Genomic DNA, 19,151 nt, shown 5'->3' with positions numbered 1-19,151 from the left:
TGAATGCATTCATTGTAACTACTTTGAAAAATTCTCCCTTCTTAGTACACAGAGAACTCTCAACCCCAAACAGCTGCACACGTTGCTACTTCCTGGCTAGTGTGAAGTTTCAAAATGTCTGAAGCTCCGAAAATCCTCTCAAATGCATGGGAAAAAGGATGCAGCACTGTGTGTGTATATATATATATTTATATATATATGTGTGTGTGTGTGTGTATGTATGTATGTGTGGGCCGCGGTAGTGCAGTGGGTTGAGCGTTGGACTGCTGATCAGAGGGTCCCCGGTGAGGCACTCAGGGCACCTGCAGCTCCACCCAAGCTATGTGATTTTTTGGGTACCAGGTCTTCCTGGGAAATCATACCCAGCACAGGGAAAGGGAAAGGAACTGGCCACCCTACCCTGGTGTGTGAATTTCGCACGCCGTCAGGCTTAGTATAAACATTACACACTTACTCGCGCACACACACACAAACACACACAAACACACACACACAAACACACACACACATATACATATATATACATATATATATATATATATATATATATATATATATATATATATATATATAATGGGCTGACACAATATAACACAAATAGAATAGCAACATTTAAAAGGACACTCGCACGGTAAAATGTTAGAGCTTTCGGCCCTCTCAGAGGCCTTCTTCAAGAGAGACTGAAAATATGCTGGAGAGGGGATAGGGGTATGGGTGGGGAGGGGAGGTGTGGAGGGAATGCTGGGAGGGAAATGAAAGGTGGCGGTTAAGGGTGGGAATTTTGAAAGAACGGAAAGCTAACATGGAGGCAGATTCAAGAGTTCTCACCTCTGTGTTGGTGGCTGAATCAGGTAGGGATTCTAGGATGCTGAGAGCAAAACACTGGTCGAATGAAAGGTTGTGGGAATTGGCGTGTGAAGGGATAGGAAGAGAAGAGAGTGAGGCAGAATTGCAGGAGTACCGGTGATTATTTTGTCGGATGGATAAGGGGGTAATGCATTCGCCTATGTAAAAGGAAGTGCAATGTTTGCATGATAAAAGATAAATAATATTTTTTGACACACACATGCATGTGTGTGTGTGTGTGCAATGTTAGTGCGGTGGTAATTTTTGGTGACTAATTATTAATTTGCAGGACACAGAGGTTGGTATGTTGGGCCCTAACAACCACATCATTAACTGGAGCAGAGGGGCAAGTGGTGGTAGCAGCAGCGCTCGCAGTGAGAGAAAGTTAAATTCGTACCATGTCCTCTCTGACATGGATGGAGGTACCTTGGGGGGTGAAAGGTGAGTGGCCTCTCTCTTTTGACTGTCAAGTTCCCTGCCTGCCATTTCTATATGAATGCAAGTGCTGTAATGATTGCCATGTCAGTCATTTTGAGTATTGGTGTCTGCAGAGTAATGAACATTGAGGTGAAACCTTGCTTGCTCCTTCCAAAGTTGTTTCTGTGCAATTTTCTGAAAAGGTGAATGGTAGTGAATGAGTTGGTAAACTTTCATATTGAGTATTAATGCAATAGTATCTGCATGATCACAATGAAGTTCAAGAATTTGACATCAATTCAATACAGGCATTTCAAGAAAATACTATTATTCATTAATATTAATCTATCTTTGAAATAGTGTTTCTTATGTATAATTTGTTGTGTGGTTAAGGTGTCTATTAAGGGTATGCTGTAACACCTTCGTGTAATTACCCTTCAATTTTCCCTTCATAGTCATAATAGCTGGAAGAAGAGAAAGCTATTTATTATTCTTGTACTTGGTGGCAGATGTAGTTCTATTGTTGTAAGTTGGACACAGCTTGTCCAACTTGCAACAAGAACTCTTCAGCTACACATTGTGTAGCTAAAACGTTCTTGGGATCACCACCATATGCCAGGGCTGTTCCAACAGATTCCCTGTGTAGTAATAGGTAATCCTTGACGTGTAAATGTTGAAAGAGACCATGTTGGACATAGTTTGCCCTAGAAAATGTGATCATAATAGTAAAGGACTAACATTTGTCAAAAAATCCAAAAATTTTAATTATCTACTGGTGCTAGAACTTGAATTACCTCCAAAGAATTGGACTTCTGAATTTTGTATTTGGAAATTTAGTGGTAAGAGAAACATGGAGCATAGTTTTTTGTAGACTAACACGATAAAGATGCAAGACCCGGAGGAGGGGATTTCGTGGCAGTGAAAAGTCATTTTGTAAGCAGGCGTTTCATTTGGAAATAATAAAATAGAAAGTATTGTTGAACCTTACTACGGGCTAATCAACCCAACATAAATTTATGCTCTTTCTACAGACCTCCACACTCAGATTTGAAAACACTTCATACCCTCAACGATCAAATTTACTATTTTACACGTAAATATAATAACAGCATCAACATAATTGGTGGCGACATTAACCTCACTGGTATAGATTGGGACAGCAATATCGTTAAATCTGGGACACCCGATCGCGAATCTTGCAATTCCTTGATAACATTGGTTCAAAGAAACTCCCTCCATTAAGCAGTACACATCCCCACCCGTGGAAAGACCGTAATTGACCTATTTTTTACAAACTTGCCTGAACGCATTATTAGTGTATCAACTGACGAGGGCTTGAGTGACCATAAAGTAGTTAATATCCACTTGGACATAGAAATAAAAAAGATTGTTAAACCAAAAAGAAAAATTTATAATTACCACAAAGCAGACTTCGAAACTTTTGCCAATCAATTAAACTCTTCACTACCAAAGTTCAAAACCCGCTTAAGTCATGCCAACGTGGAAGAAAGTTGGACAGTATTTGTCAATTTTACGCAAAAAGGCATAACAGATTTCATCCTTATAAAATACGTTATAGCAAATCGCGACCCCAGGTGGTACAATAAAGACGTTAGAAAAGCCCCTCGAAAGCAGAGAATGCTACACTCTAGGATAAAGAGGGCAGGCATGACCATATCATTCCCTGAGAATAAACAATTATGGGACACATATAGATCCTCTAAAATTGAAACCAAAAGACAATTACGTAGCGCCTTACTGGACTTTAAACGCAAAGTACTTTGCGAGCACTTGGACACTGACCCCAAAGCTTTCTGGTCATATGTTAGGGAAGTAAATGGGAGTAAAGAAACCGTGGCTTGCTTAAGGGATTGTACCAATATAATTCATACAGACAGTGAGGGTAAAGCTAGCATCCTAAATTCATTCTTCAAAAGCTTTTTCACAAACAATGTTGCCACCGCATATCTCCAGGAAACAATACATACTCTACCCATGGAAAAAATAACAGCTGACCAACAAGGAATTCTAAAATTGCTTCATGAGATTAAACCCAACAAATCCTCGGGTCCCGAATATATACCAGCTAGGGCGATGAAACATTTAGCTCCAAACATTGCCCCGTACCTTGAATTTATATTTAACAAATCCCGCTCCTGCGAAACCCAATTAGGATTATTTACACATGAATTACTCTTATAGGGTGAGAGAGGTAGGCAAGTGGATGCAATCTTTTTAGATTTTCAAAAGGCATTCGATAAGGTCCCCCATGGTAAACTCATTCATAAATTAAAGATCGCGGGTATAAACAAGGGCGCCATAAATTGGGTTAAAGATTTTCTCTCAGAGCGGGAACAGAGGATAGTCCTTGATAGTGCTAGTTCCGACAGCGTTCGAGTCACGTCGGGGGTACCTCAGGGAAACGTAATTGGGCCGTTGTTTTTCTTGATTTTTGTTAACTATTTGAACCGCGAAGTGAAAAGTAAAATTAGGATGTTCGCGGATGACACGGTGATCTATCGGGAGATATCTGGGGATGAGGATCGATTCACTCTAGCGCAGGATTTAGATTGCATTACTAAATGTGGTTCTAACTGGGGATTGACACTAAATTATAATAAATGTTCGGTGGTACATTTCTTTAAAAGATCAACAGGATTTGCTTACAAATTAGCTGGAGGTGACCTAGCATTATTTGATACCTAGGTGTTACACTCACAAAAGACTTGGGTCACTCTTGGGGCACTCACATACGTAAAGTCTGTGGTCAAGCATGTAAAAAATTGGGATTTATTAGATGCATTGTAGGCAAAAGTGACTCGAAGGTCAAAGAACGTTGTTACCACGCTCTTGTAAGGCCTCATTTAGAATAGGCATGCAGCGTGTGGGATCCGAGTGAAAAAGGCCTCATTTGGGAAATTGAGAAGGTTCAACGCCGGGCAGCCCGTTTTGTACAAATTTCCTAGGATAAAACGCAAAGCGTGACCGAATTGCTCATGGATTCGGGGTGGGAATCATTGGAAGAGAGATGATTCAATGCAAGATTGAAATTATTAAATATATTCAGATCCGCATGTTTCAGCATCGAGGTCTTGCAAATTATTCGCACTCCTACATACATACATTGGTCGCTTCGATCATGCATATAAAATTCGGGAAATAGATGCCGGAACAAGCCGCCTCAAGGACTCCTTCTTCCCACGGACAATACGGGATAGCAACTGCAGGGTTATACTGGATAGCAAAAATTCCACCTGCCACCCTCAGCGTCTAAAAAATAATTAGTTCTACTTAAATTCATGATCTTCCACTAACCTTATGTGTTTTGTTATAATAACCCATTCTTCCGAATGACCTCATTCGTGTTCTGTTCATCTGTTTTTAAGTCTCTCTTTCAATCTCTCGTCCCTCTTCGCGGGGGGAAATTCTTGCTACCTGCAACGTTGGGTCACATTCCCTGCCTTTTACAGTCTCTTTGAGGGGTAGAATGTTTTGTGGTGCATGTTCATGTGGTAGTGGTGTTTCACATTCTTGCTTGTTGTGTCCTGGCTTGGGTGTTGTAGGATGGCTTTCGTGCTGCATCCTGGGGTGCAGTTTTTTGTTGGTTTGCAGTATATGTGTTTGCGTGAGTGTTGGATGAAGGGATTGTTGCATGTTGTGCTGCTGTGGGTGTAATTTTCCTCATTTTTGTGTATCATGTGGTATTGTTCCTTTTTACGGTTGGTGACCTAACACCCCCCACCGCACACCGTTGCGGCAGCTTGCGGGGTATGATGTAGATTTACTTTTCAGTACATGAACAGTTCAGTACAAGTAACATGTCTGCAATTGTATTTAAAACCATGATTTAGTCCCTAATTTCCTGGCCCACAAGAGGCATCATTTTAATTAGAAATGTTCCCTAAAATCAGCTTGTCTCTTATGGGCAGGGTGTGTCTTCGACTTAGGTAATAGATAGTTGGTTCAGAGAAATGTAATCACTATTTAGTTTTTTCCATCATCAGGCATAGGGCAATGGCTGCTTGATAATATCTCTGTCGGGAGTCTATAGTATAAGTAATAGAGATTTAATATTTTGCTGAAAGCACTTTAAAATTTTGTTTTCCCCTTTTCACCCGCTCCATAAAATATTTAACCTACCAACAAATTGAATGTCAACATTTTTAGGTATTAAAATGATATCCTTCCAATTTTGTTGCCAACTTGTTATGCCATTGTGTGATCCTAAGTAACAACCTTTTGTGAAAGAAAGGAATGGAATGACATTAATTTTTAATCTATTTAATTATTGTTGACAACTTCATTGTGCTAATCCTGATTAATTAAATGACCAGCCATTTATTTAATGGCTGTTAGAAGATGGAACCATGTATTATTTTTTGTAGTGGTTGTATTTTTATAATGTAATAATTTTAATGGCTAGAGTAAAAGGTATGCTAGACAAATCCATTCTCTTGCCATGACTTAGGAAGATAAATAGAAGCATTTGCCCTTGATATGCTTAAAATTTCTATGTCATCTTATGATATTTCCTATGAAATACAGAGCATCCTGCATCCATATTACTGTTGGAGCTTGGGTAGCATTGCCATGCTCATAGACTTTTGGATTGTGCTAATTGCTATTTTGGGTGTGGTCCTTCACACTTGAATTTAAAAATTCAATATTATTATTGTTCCCAGGTACAAGGACACAAAGATGCCTAGGTACAAGGATTCACCACAGTCATACACAAAGTCGGCATCAGCATCTTATATAAATTCAGAAGATGATAGGTCACGGATGACGACACCACTTAGGAAAAACATGGGAGGTGAGTATTTGCAATCATTATTCTTAATTATATCTCTTTGACCCAATTTGAGCCTTGGACCTCCTCCTCGGGTGCTATTTTTAATCCACCTATTTGGTGCCCCTCAAGCGAGCGCCACCAGCTGCCCATCGTATGCAGCAAGGTAGGGGGATGTATCTGAGCACAATAACTAGTGTCAGTGAAAGTCCTGTTGCCATTGGTAACGTCCTGGGTGGACACCGCCTGTGCGCAGCCATTATGAATATGGCGATTGAATGGCGCTGATCCTTGTGCTGCCTTTCAGTCATCCTTTATTTTCATTTTTCTGGTTGACATAAAATCTCATTTTGTTTCAGTATTGCACTCTTAACCGAATGAAAGGACTTGGATTTGTACGTCTGTTCATGTATTTCAAGAAAACATGGCTGTGCAACAATATTCTAAGTGTAAACCTCACCTCAGCTGGGATTTAATTTCAATGTCTCTTGCTTGTGAATTCTAATTTAATATTTAACTTAACTTTTCTCTTTCTCGATGGCCGCATAACTTTATTTTATATGAATTGATGCTCATCCCATCACAGGGACTTTCCGATTGGCTCAGCAATGCTTACAACCCCTAGACTGACTGACAAACTAAAGCGTGGTTATCAGCAAACCTAGTTGAAATGAATTTCTTCTAGTCTTTCATTCCTATTTCTCGATATTTCCGTACTTATTTCATCATTTCTTCCATATAAATGTTGAGCAGCAACGGTGATAATGGGCACCCCTCTTATTTCTCCTCCTAGCACTGTCAAATCCTACTCCATACATAACACAAGGTTTCTGTGGTATAAGCAGGAGTTGATATTAAGATTGGGTGATTTGTCTCTAGGTCCTCAAACAAGTATGGAGAGCTCGAGATTGCGAAGTGGTGGCCCACCATCAAAGACACCATCACGCGACAGCTCGGTGGTCGCCGATGATGGCTCCAGGAGTGGCCCACCGTCAAGTGCCAACAAAGATGTACAACTGGTGGCTCCAGCCAGCCTCCCTCCCGAGAAAGTGGAACGCGTGTGTCTCATGATAATTGAGGACTATGTTTCTGACCTAGATGCTAAGGTTTGTCCTTTGTTTGTTTTGTAATGAACGTGGGTGATAAATCTACATTTTGTCTAACGTGTTTTAAAGTATATCATCTTGAAAAGTGATAGTTAATTTGTGGATAGGATAAATGTGTGGAAAATTTAAGAAATTTGTCACTTATTCATGAGAATTGAATGGAAAGCAGGTAGGCAGCATTGTGGAGTAGCTATTCAGGAAACTGGAAAGATTGCTCTTCTTCTAAGTTATTGTGGGATTCTAGGGAAATTCACTATTGAACACCTGTTCACATGTAAACCCATTATTCACCTGCATTCATTCTGCATCTTACTGTATGGATTGGGGATCATGTATTATTTGGATTGGTTTTTGATTGAAACTTAAATTCGTGATTAGTTACTTACCCAATGATGATAACATTTTGAAGGGAAGTTATCCATAAGTGGATGCAATGCCCATCTAGCCAAAAGGATACTGAGCTTTATTGCAATAATATTCTACCATTTATTCATTTGAGTCACTCGATTACATTTCTTTCTTCTCTTTGCTGCAGGAGGCATGCCTGTACATAAAGGAGAAATTACCAGTTGTCAACTACATCGATTTTGTTTGCTTTTCTTTAGAAAAAGTCTTAGAATTGAGTCCTCCAGTGAGGACAAGTTTAGGAAAATTTATGATTTACCTAATCAATGAACAGCTGATCAGCAAGCAGTTGTTTGTGGATGCGTAAGTTTCCTGTTTATTTGACAACTACTTGTAATAACATTCTTTTTGGTATTTCATTTTTTATTTCTTTATATCATGCAAGTGATGAAACTATTGTGATTGCTAGACTAGAGTTTCTGAATGGTCTATGACTTTTGAGTGTTTCTGATGCATTACAACTTAATAATAAATGATGTTCAGTGAAGCCTGTTTCTTTGGATATAAGAAATCACTTGTGGATATTTGTTTTTCAAAATAAATAATAAATTAGCTTTTTTATTTGTATTGATATTGTGTTAATAGCGCTACCTTGACTTTTCAGCTTAAACAAATTACTTGTCCAAGCTGAGGACATGCTGATTGATGTTCCTAAGTTCTGGGACTACATAGCTGATATTTTAGGTAATTATGGTGGTTTATAATTTTATTATGACATATATATATATATAGCTCGTAGTTAACTAGGGTAGTATTATCATACAGATTACTCTATTGTTATTAATGATATATGTACTATTGAAATGTAATGAAATAATTGACTTTGTAATTCCTCACACTTTATTTCAAAAACACGCCCCAGGTTTCGATGTTGAACATCATCATCAGGTGGTCTTCATAGAAGCTTGCTGCCTATATATACGTTCTGATCATAGGAGGGAGGTTCATTGTTCAGAGAGGGAGGTTGTAGGGAGCAGTAAACAATGGTTATTCAGATCTAATTAATAAACGTTACTGGAATAAACTTATAAAAATAGCCTTTAGCCACATTTAAAACCCCGAGCATTTAAAAGATCCCACTGCCAAATGGCGGAGAATACTGTATCTTGGGACTATTTCTCAAAAAGTAATTGAAAGTTTTCCTGGAGAAATAATTAAATGTGCCTTTTACAGTGCTTCATGTCTTAAGAACCTGATCTCTCACACTAAAGACAAAGTCCCCAAAAACTAGAGGAGTGGAGTGTATGAGTTAAAGTGCTCAGATTGTAGCTCAAAGTATATTGGGCAAACAGGATGGAAATTTAAAGAAAGAATTAAAGAGCACCAAACATGTGTAAAAAATAAGAACATATCATCCCTCTTTGCAAAGCACCTCATTGAAAGTGACCACTGAAGTGACTTGGTGACAAAAATTATTCATTTTGAAGAAAAAGGTCAAAGGCTCGATGGTTAGGAGCAGTTAGAAATTTTGAAATGTGTCCGTTGGAAAGATGATCTTGCCAACGAAATTTTGTATCCCTCCCACTCCCCACTCCTAGGCCTACCACTCTTATAAATCAAAAATGTAATTCTCTTTTCTTCCCAGCTACATTGTCACCTTTTTACCCCTCCAACCTCCCTCTCTGACCAACACCCCCCCCTCCTATGATCAGAAGGTATATATAGCCAGCGTGCTTCTATGGGGACCACCTGATGATGACGTTCAACGTCGAAACCTGGGTCGTGTTTTTGAAATAAAGTGTGTGGAATTACAAAGTCAATTATTTCATTACATTTCATTGTTCTATGCAAATTCCATAAAGTTACCCCTGAGACAACAAAATATATGTACTTTGTAAAACAAAATATGATGTTATAACACTTTCGTTCTGCTGAATTAAATTTGAGAGAGAGAATTTGACTGATATATCTAATATAATTTTGACTTACTAGCAAGCTAAGCCGCCAATGCTAAAATTTAATTTGTACATCACAGTTGTTCTTCTGGAAGAAGAGGTGCTGCCAATGTCTGTACTTCGAGAGTTAACGAGCCACTTGCAAGAGAGCAAACTCTCTGGCCCACTAGTCCTAGCATGCCTGAATTTGCTTTTCAAGAATAAGGTACGTTTGAATTACTTCCTATTTAGGCTGCCTCCACTAATTGAGTCCACATATTTATGGTAAAGAGAGAATAAAGGGAACTCTCCCTGGGCTCCTAAGATGTCCGCTTAATTGCTTGTTGCATTTGTCCAGATGTTCTCCTGGGTAACTCCACTCTCACCACAGTTAATATCTGTGCAATTGCAATTGAGAAGTTTCTTCCAGTGGAGATGGACTGGAGAATTTATGATGAGAATGAGGAATTCATGTACAAAAAGAAATTCATTTCATAAGAATATAGTTACTGCTTCTTTCCCATAGTGTAAGACTTCAATTTATCTTCTGGTTGGTCAATCATTTGGAGAAATCTAGAATATGCAAATTCAAGCCATCTGTTATGTGATGGAAGTAGACATGAAATGGTATAATACCTGATAAGTGTGAATAGGAACTAATATGGGAAAAATTGATGGTCTTGGTAGAATTTGTCTCGTTAGTATTCATTCTGCACAGTTAACCACCATTGTGTACCCATTTGCCTTGCATCAATTTGGGAATCGGGATAATGGGGCTGCACCCGGAGTGCTGGGTTCGACTCTTGGATGTGGAAGATATTTTCCAGTGGTACTTCGACCTCTACATGGTGTGCTACATATGGATAGCACTTGGAGTAAGTACGCAGGATGTCGAATAGGACGTCAAGCTGCAAACCCCTTGGCACCTTTGGTTCACAGCAGGCTACTACCGATGCCGGGTTTCTCTCTACCCTTTCTCCTTTTTTCATCAATCCCCAATGGTGCAAATAACCTCGGCTGTCATTTGCCTCCCCTAAAGCTACTAATACCTTGATAGACACACCTGCTGCAGTCGAGGGACCTAGGACAGCCAAAACAGTGGGATCTATTTCATTCATCTCTGAAGAAGGTGAAGACTATAAAGTTTGTCGACAATGTGAAGGGCGCAGTGTTTTGGAATCATAGCAGAATTATGTGCATCCATTCCTTGCAAGAAAAACAAACAATGCATAATTGGAGAGTATAATGCATTGCTATAGCACTAGTTAGTGAAGAAATCAACGAACTCCTTTTTCATTTGGTTAAGAAAAAGTTCTCTTTGTCACGACAATGCACAGCTGTGCACTTATGGAATTAGTTTGAATTATTGCATAATTCATCTTATTCACCAGCCCTAGTCCAAGTGCTTTATTCACAAACTTGAAAATACGGCTTGAGTGAGAAAATGATGAACATTTAAGGAGGCCATAGCCCACAATGACTCCTATTTTGAGGATCATCTGAAATCCTACTTTTTGGATGGCTTGGAGAGATGCTGGTATAAGGTTATGGAGCAGGAAGATGATGTTGGAAAATAAAAAAAATACCCATAATAGTTTCTATGTTTTATTCCAATGACTAGATGAGCAACCCCTGTACTTATTAAATGGTGCCTCGTGCAATCTCTTGCCAGTGTCCTTTGTGATGGGTTTTTGTCTCATCTGCAGGGCCACATGTGGATTAGTGAAAAGTGGAAGGCTTCTTCCCTCCAGTGGAAGGACCTCATGGCTCCAGAGGATGTCGATTCATTTGTGAAGAAACATGTAAGATATTAGAATTCCATTCAATCTAACTGTTTAACCTCAGAATTGATGACCTTAACTTTGATTAAAACGTGCTTGAGACGCCTGGAAAATATTTTTTTAAAGGTGGAAAAAGTCACAAATTTCTTAAAACTATTGGATAGCATTAGTTTTACTACTCATTCCTCAATCATTCATAACAGAAATAGAATGAAATACTACGTGCATTTGGTGCTCCTTAAAAGATTTAGAATTTTGATTTGAATGATGATTAAATTCATATCATCTTTGGTGTTATAACTATGTGATGATTATTACCCATGTAGTGTCATAGGTTTTTCAATCATTTTTCTTAGCAATAATTGTTAATATGTAGTTCTCATGATGAAAAAATGAATTGCTAGACTAGAGTTTATGAATGGACTCTGATTACTCCTTTATTCTGAGCCTGTGGAACTAGTTTCAATTGATGGGATTGTTGGACAGCAATGTTCTCACCTCTCGTGTGTTTGCTGTTCTCTTGTCAGAGCCTGGAGTATGTGATGGGAGGGAGTGGCAACGTAGTATTTTCCACCTCATCGAAACTCTCCATGGAGGAAGTAAAGAAGAAGTTAGACGAGTTTCTCAGTGATAAGGTTCCAAGCACTGATCAAATTTTTGCATGGATTGAGGTGAGTCTATTCGTGAAAGAAGACTACGTCTTCTCCTAAGCTGTGAAGGTTGGCCATTACCTGTGAGGTGCATTTCAATAAATTGTAATCATTATTATGAAGTGTCGATTTATTCTATAAATTTTTTTATTGGAGACCTTCTCATTTTCTGAGAATTTATAATTCAAGATTCATTTGAATTAAGTTGTTTCTGAGAGAGGAGGCTAAACATACTGTAACGATTCTGCTTGTACCCAAGACTTGGGTTTTAGGGAAGCATTTGTTAAGTGAATCTCAGTCGACATGCTATTCATGATGAAGTTAGAGCAGTTGTTGTGACGATATCTGTACAATTTTGACGTTTTTTTTCTTTTCAGGGAAATGTTGGCGAAGGAGTGCATGAACCACAATTTATTCGTGCCTTGACCACAGCTGTTCTAGAAAATGCCATTGAAAGTAAGTTAGTGATGTCAATAACTGACCCATGGGTTCCATTATCTTAAGAGTCTGAGTGCACGAGAGGCCTTTTCTCAGAGTGCTGTTTTTTTGTGTTTACTGGTATTGATGGTGTTGTATTTACTGGTATTGTGGTGACTGGTATTGTTAAAAACTACTGCAGGAATTTAAAGGTCTGTGAACACATTTGAAATGCCCAAAAGTTGCTGATATGGGTTTTTTAAGTGTGTATTTGTTTCCACATGAAGGTTAAACCTCATTGACTGAACCCTGATGCGATAAATCATTCTCATATGTCTTAATTTCTTAGGATTCTGGACATGCTGGGGAATACTGTTATGATTTATTAATCCAGGTCTCATTATTGTAAATGGCTAATTATCAAGGCTGGTTTATGTTATCATGATGGTCTGAGAAGGCAGCTTGTTCCCAAAAGATAGCATATACTACTCCGTCCAATAAATATATGGAGGCCATATAACCTTTATATTGCAAAATTTAGTCTACTGATTTGGTCCCCTTCAAAGTACTCTCCATTCATTGCTATGCACTTATTCCATCTTCTTTTCACTGTTCAAAGGACCCTTGGAAGTCCTCGTCATTTAGGCTTTTTAGTTTTCTCTTTGTTTCTTGCTTTATTGTGCCCATATCTTCCCAGTGATATCCCCTCGTTGCATTTTTGCTTTTCGGGAAAAGGAATGAGTGGCAGGGGGTGAGATCTGGCGAATGAGGAGGATGATCAAGGATCAAGGCCATTGAATTTTTTGCCAGAAACTGGCAAACGATCAATGCTGAATGTTCTGGTGCATTGTCATGGGGAATGATCCATCCATCATGTTCGGTCAACATAGTGTGCACTGTTGATTTTCTAAAATTCAGTTCATCAGCTATCATTCGGACAGTTTTTCGATGATCGGTGAGGACAAGGGGCCACACGCGATCAATGTTGTCGTCAGCACAGGTGGTTGGAGGTCACCTTGCATCATCATCCGTAGTGTCTTGTTGGCCGTCTTTAAAATGCTTAATTCACTTGAAAACTGATGTTTTCTTCAGACAGCATTATCACCGTAAACAGCTGTCTAAATTTCAGTAATTTCTTGATAACTTCTACCGCCCGTCCCCAAAAACTTGATGTTAATTTGTTGCCCCATGATTTCGTCAATTTCCATTTTTGACAAACCCTAAAATCAATGACCACCGAAACTAATATAACTGGCACTATATGTACGGCTCGACGATCCACAAAGCACAGGCGGCTCCTCATTGTCTCTTGGGCAAATAGTGCCACTAGTGGACAGGGCTCTAGTCGGCATCATGGCCGCCAGATTGCACCAGTTGGTGCATTTATTGCACTGACTACGTACTACATTATTACTAAACTGCGTGTTCAGCATAATCAATTTGCAGTGTCTTTCATTTTACTGTTACACATCACTCCCGAACAGTGAGCTTAAGTGCCTTTAATTTTAAGAATATGAAAATATAATATAGAATAAGAACGTATGAAATTTTAGAGGAACAATGGTGAAAGTAAATTTTTGACTTCATACAGGATTCTAAGAAACCGTGGAGGATGGCCCAGCGGGAGCTCCTAGCAAAGTCATTCTCGTGGGCATATTACCATGCAATGATTTGTGTGTTTAAAGAATTCTGTTCGGACCCTGGTCAAGGCAACTGAGTTTTACCCTCTAAAATTGTGGCACTCTTTATAAATGGTGTACAATTTGAGTAATTGTATTGCATTTTTGGTTTTTTGATAGTTAACAATCTTGCCTGGGTGGCAGTTTACTCTACTGCAATTAGTTATTTGATGTTAGTGTGAGTCCAAGAGGACTTGGCTAATGGAGCGTTCGGGTGGCTAATTTTTGGGAAATTCCTGTTCTAATTTTGTTTCTTTTCTTCCTAGATGACAAGTTGAATGAGAAAGTCATGGATCATAATTCGAGGCTTTTGCAGAAATACGTAGTTGATGAGGAGAAAGAACTGACGTGCTTGTATGCCAGTCAGGCACTAGTAAATAAGTTGGTGCACCCCAAAGGTAATTATTAAGATGCTGCTTTCCTCATTGTTTTTCCAGTGGTTCTTATGGCTTGTGAATTTTTGTCCTTCGGAGAGGGGCGGAGCCCATTTAATGGAAATGGTGCATGCTGTTGGGTTGATTTCTTCTTAAAGTAGCGATATGAAACATATATAATGTAGTGCTTAAAGGTTTAAAGCCCTAGGATTGCTGAGAACTTACTAATTCTGTTTGTCCTAGGATTTTGCAGTGGTAGGAATAGGACATGTAGTGTGACTGTTCAGCTGACTTTACCCTGAGTAAGGCATTGCAAATGACTTCCATCAGGGAACGATTTTGACTTAATTTATTTGGCCTCTGTACTACTCTTGAGTTCCTTTTGAAGGGGCATTTTTGTGCTAGATGGTAAATATTTAAAAATTAAAATACCAAATAAAAATACCTTTATTATGCAGTACATTAGAATAACATGTGAGAATACTATCCCTTGGAGTGTATGCTTAAATATTAGAGCATTGGTGTTGAGATGGATCTTTCTGTCCTTTCTATGCAGACACAAATGATATTACTATATTTTGTCGTGTGAAATTTAATGGTCCAAATGTGTATTTGGCTTATTCAATGTTTTGTTTTTCTTACCGGCAACTTAAATTAACCTTCAATCAGTTCTAAAAATACCCTGTAGCCTTTCTTAATGAGCACCTCGAATAGCAAGTAATTTGCATTAGAGCAGAAATATTTTGACCAAAAAAGACCTTCAATGAGTAATGAGGAGACTATTCCCGTGTTGATTGTGCACCTGCTACTTCAGTTTGTTTAGCACTGGTTTTGCTAGCATCTTAGGATGACTGGTGATCCCACGTTTTCCCATACTCATGATCTGAAGTAAAATCATTTAAAAGTGAGAGCAAGATGTGCAATTTGTATTCCCTTGAAGATGATGATTAAGGAAATGAATGCTTAAGAGAGAGTGATAAGAATATCTGCACGGTGTTATAGTATTCTCAATGATGTTCAAAGGTTACTTCTCTAATGGATGAATGAAAAGCAATTGCAATGAGACACTATTAACAAGAGTATCATTTGAGAGAAGGTGGAAGTGATTTTTGTCAAGCTAGTTAAGGAGATGCGAGGGATGGTCAATAGCCAAAGAAGTATTTAGGGGGAGCCGGCTCAAGAAGTTTTTAGGGATGAGCTGGAATCAATGGCCTTGTGAGACATGGTGTAGCAGCAAGCTCTGACTCGAAGAGAACTTCATTGGAGACTTGGAGAATCTAATCAATTCAGAGGCCGCCTGCTGCAACAGGCTTTCAATTGTGATGAGATGAGCCTCCTCTGGAAGAAGTTGCCGAAGTGAGCCTATAGTTGGTCATGTAATAGCGGAGGATAATGCATTGCCTGGCTGCAAGCCAATGAAAGGCATTCTCACGCCACTAATGCAATGCAATCTGTGGTTTGAAATCTGAAGCCCTGATTGATTACCATTAAAGAAATGTATAGCCTGCTGTTTAAGCAGGCTAAATGTGATATGGAGGTCATGGGTAACTGTTGTATTGTACCATGCGTACAAGGTGCCACCCAAGTAAGGGAGTGGCCATGGGCAGCAGAAATTTATTTAATAATGCTGAGTTGCATTTTTACAAAATTTTGAAATGTCAGCTAAAACAAACAACTGTAGACAGCATTCAAGTAAAAAGGAATGGGGTACATTGTGTTCAAAAAACTATTTATTTAGGTTATTTTTGTATTTATAAATAGTTAGCATTACCGGTTACTTCATTCCTCAAGAGAAAAAATACTAACCTGATCCATGATCCTTAGCTAAGTGCATGTAATTTTCCTTCATCAAACCTTGCACGAAATTAATTTGTCCAGCATGGAGAGCCTTATTGTATTCTGCATTAATTAATATGCAAGAACCTGTTTCACTAAAATTGTTAATTAATGAGAAAGATCACGTGGTGAATAATGCCAGCTCTACATGGGTCCACTGTGCTGGCCCAATGAGACATGTTGCTCGATCCTTTTGAGGTCACGGTGATTAAGAGGTTTGTGTGAAGCCAGGATTTACCATCTTATGTTAAATATTTCCCTATTCCATCAAAGCTCGTTTAGGGAGATAGCTGATCCTGTCGCTATTCTCTAGCTTCTTGTATATTTGACAATAATGGTGTTGGTAAATTCAGCCTCTTCCTTTTGTTGCAGGTCTCATTTGTGGCATATTTAATTTTCTGTGGGATAACGACCTGATATCCCAGGATACCTTCAAGGCGTGGGATAGCAGCAAGGAGGAGCAAGATGGCAAGGCCCTGGCTCAGCGATACCTGACCCAATTTTTCACATATCTAAATGAAACGGAGGACTGTGATTCGAGTGAAGATTAGACATGTGGCTGTTGGAAATGGCTGGGCCATGAAGTCTTCTTGCCGTTTGTGGCAAATCCTCTCCACTGGTATTTGCATTGCAACACGCTGTCGTTCCTCGCCTGCCTGGTTTTTATTTCCTCAATTAGTCTGAAGTGGTGACACGCTGCACGGTGGGTCGCATCCGACTCGCATTGATACTTTTAAGAGTGATTTTAAAATTTTGAAAGATGGGAGGGCATGAATTACTTCCAAGATTGCCTCAAATAAACTCAAAAAGGTTTTTGAGTTTTAATGTGATGGTTAGGTCTTTTATTCAAAGCCAACAATATTTTTTTATTTAAGGCTGTTGGTTTGCACATGAACCACCCATCAAAGAAAGAACCTATTCTCGCAGTGGACCCGAAATAAAAGTGTCAGTTGCCAAGTGCTTGTGAAACTGCTGTGCGTGTGTTCCAATTTGTTTGAGTGTTGTATAGCTTTTGGAGAGTATGCAGGCTTGAGAATTGAGATGACTGAGTCCCACGTTCGGCTTAACATTCTACTTTCCCTTTCTCCAAGTGATAACCCAATGAAATGGCAACGTCTTTGCTCTTCGGCTTATGTTTTCGTTGGTAGAAGTTGCCATTTGTATAAAAAAATAAAACAATTCCAAATGATGCTTGGGGTGTGGATGAATTTGATGCGATGTGTTTAAAGGATACCTTCTGAATAGAAAAATTGCCACGAACTTGCAGAAGAGCCCTTTAAATGCAAAAATTTAAGTGTGAAAGGTTGTGACGATGATAAACAAGAGTAAGAGGTAGTTTGTGAAGACTTGTGGGTGTGACCCAAAATATTAGGATTTTATAAATATTTGAGAATAGTGAGAGAACTGATATTTCGATAAAACTGTAAAATATATTATATATATATATATATATATAGCGTTATGTTGTTTTAAGCTCAATTGCTGCTATCTTTGTTGAGATCAAGACTGCTTGATCCAGTGACGATACAATTGTGGACAAACTATGTTGAATTGTGGGTATGAGTCCTGAGGTGATTTTTTGAAATAGTTAGCTGTCTTCGAGGATGGACGGTCAAGGGTTTGTGATGCGTATTGAAGATGATGGTTATATAAATATTATATATAAATATATATAATACTTATGAAAGAGGTGTAAAAACTGTTCTGTTATGTCTAGTGTTGGAAGAAACTTTGGCCACTTCTTGGTAAATGCTTTTTTTATTTTTGAGATTGGAAAAAATGAGGAGTGTGGCCTGAATATTGGCTCATATGTTTCCCCATGAAGTTGTCTTGAGGCCATTCTCCCTCTTGCAAAAAGTAATGAGGGGCTTGTAAAGAAAATCATGACTTCCTTAAATGGTTGCAGTGGACTGATGGAGTTTCATATTGTTGCTTGAGGCAATAATTTTTTGGGAAATTACTTATTTAATGTTGGTACCCTTAAAGATATGTTTTGACTCCACAGGTCATCTTTGAGTGGTTGGCCTGAATTCTGGAGGGAGAATGATAATTGAAATAATTAAATAATTGAGGCGCGGGCGGGTTGGGAGAAGAGGGCACTGTGCATTGCCACCTAGTCATTGGGGGGTAACTTGACTTTATTAGACGTGGTTTTTTGCTGTATGAACACCTCTTTAAAATGGCAGTATCTGCTAAAACAGGGTGGCAAAAATGTCCTGTTCTGGAATAATATTTCAATTCTGGTGCGTGAATGAATTAATTGTGCATACTATTTTTTTCTTGGGAGGGTAAAAATTTATTTATGAAAGTGGATGACATTATATAAACCATATCTAAATAAAGTGACTCAATAATTCTTTCTTGTAAAACTAAAAAAGGTGATATTAATTCAGTAACTGTAAAAGTTTTACCTTCTTAAATAATTAAGCATCAAGTATTCACTGAGGATCTGCTGATGTCCCCTAACCACCATTTTAATTGTTCCTTAAAATTGAGATAAACCATAGCCTGAGCAGGAAGTCTTGGACGAATGTTGAGAAATTCTGTCCAGAAATTTTTTTTGTTATGGCCGATTAAATAGTATAAAGGAGGAGGAGAGACTGATTACCCAGCGAGGGCATTCATCGGATGAGAAACCATCTGGGGTATGCATGTTTGTCACTTCGCTAGAAATTCCTCACCTGATGAAACAATTAATTCGAATTTGTTGTATATTCATCGGTGGGATAAATGACTAGGAAATTGCCCTTATGCTACAGAGGATTGACATTGTCTTGCCACTGTTAATATACCAACACTGATTGTGGCTGGCCTTGCATTCGCTTATTTGAAAATTTTTCGTGGAATTTATAAATATATGTATATACATGCATGTGTGTGTGTGTATATATATGTATATATATATATATATATATATATATATGTATATATATATGTGTGTGTGTGTGTGTGTGTGTGTGTGTGTGTGTGTGTGTGT

At 38.6% G+C, this 19,151-nt stretch overlaps 1 protein-coding gene across 1 annotated transcript in view; it reads left to right on the top strand.

The window, feature by feature from the left end:
• Positions 1-18,084, top strand: part of LOC139699859 (eukaryotic translation initiation factor 4 gamma 1-like) — a 109,694-nt gene extending 91,610 nt beyond the window's left edge. The window contains exons 23-33 of the mRNA XM_071598282.1: positions 1,136-1,287; positions 5,946-6,076; positions 6,932-7,158; positions 7,694-7,866; positions 8,168-8,247; positions 9,539-9,663; positions 11,144-11,239; positions 11,746-11,889; positions 12,246-12,324; positions 14,231-14,362; positions 16,547-18,084. Coding sequence (XP_071454383.1) covers positions 1,136-1,287; positions 5,946-6,076; positions 6,932-7,158; positions 7,694-7,866; positions 8,168-8,247; positions 9,539-9,663; positions 11,144-11,239; positions 11,746-11,889; positions 12,246-12,324; positions 14,231-14,362; positions 16,547-16,725 — 1,518 coding nt within the window. The 3' untranslated portion in view covers positions 16,726-18,084. The remainder of the gene's footprint in view (positions 1-1,135; positions 1,288-5,945; positions 6,077-6,931; positions 7,159-7,693; positions 7,867-8,167; positions 8,248-9,538; positions 9,664-11,143; positions 11,240-11,745; positions 11,890-12,245; positions 12,325-14,230; positions 14,363-16,546) is intronic.
• The last annotated feature ends 1,067 nt before the right edge of the window (positions 18,085-19,151 follow it).

Source organism: Hetaerina americana, unplaced genomic scaffold (genome assembly GCF_022747635.1).
Source record: "Hetaerina americana unplaced genomic scaffold, ioHetAmer1.1.p SCAF_93, whole genome shotgun sequence".
Taxonomy (NCBI): Eukaryota; Metazoa; Arthropoda; class Insecta; order Odonata; family Calopterygidae; genus Hetaerina; species Hetaerina americana.
This window is presented reverse-complemented; position numbering and strand designations above follow the sequence as displayed.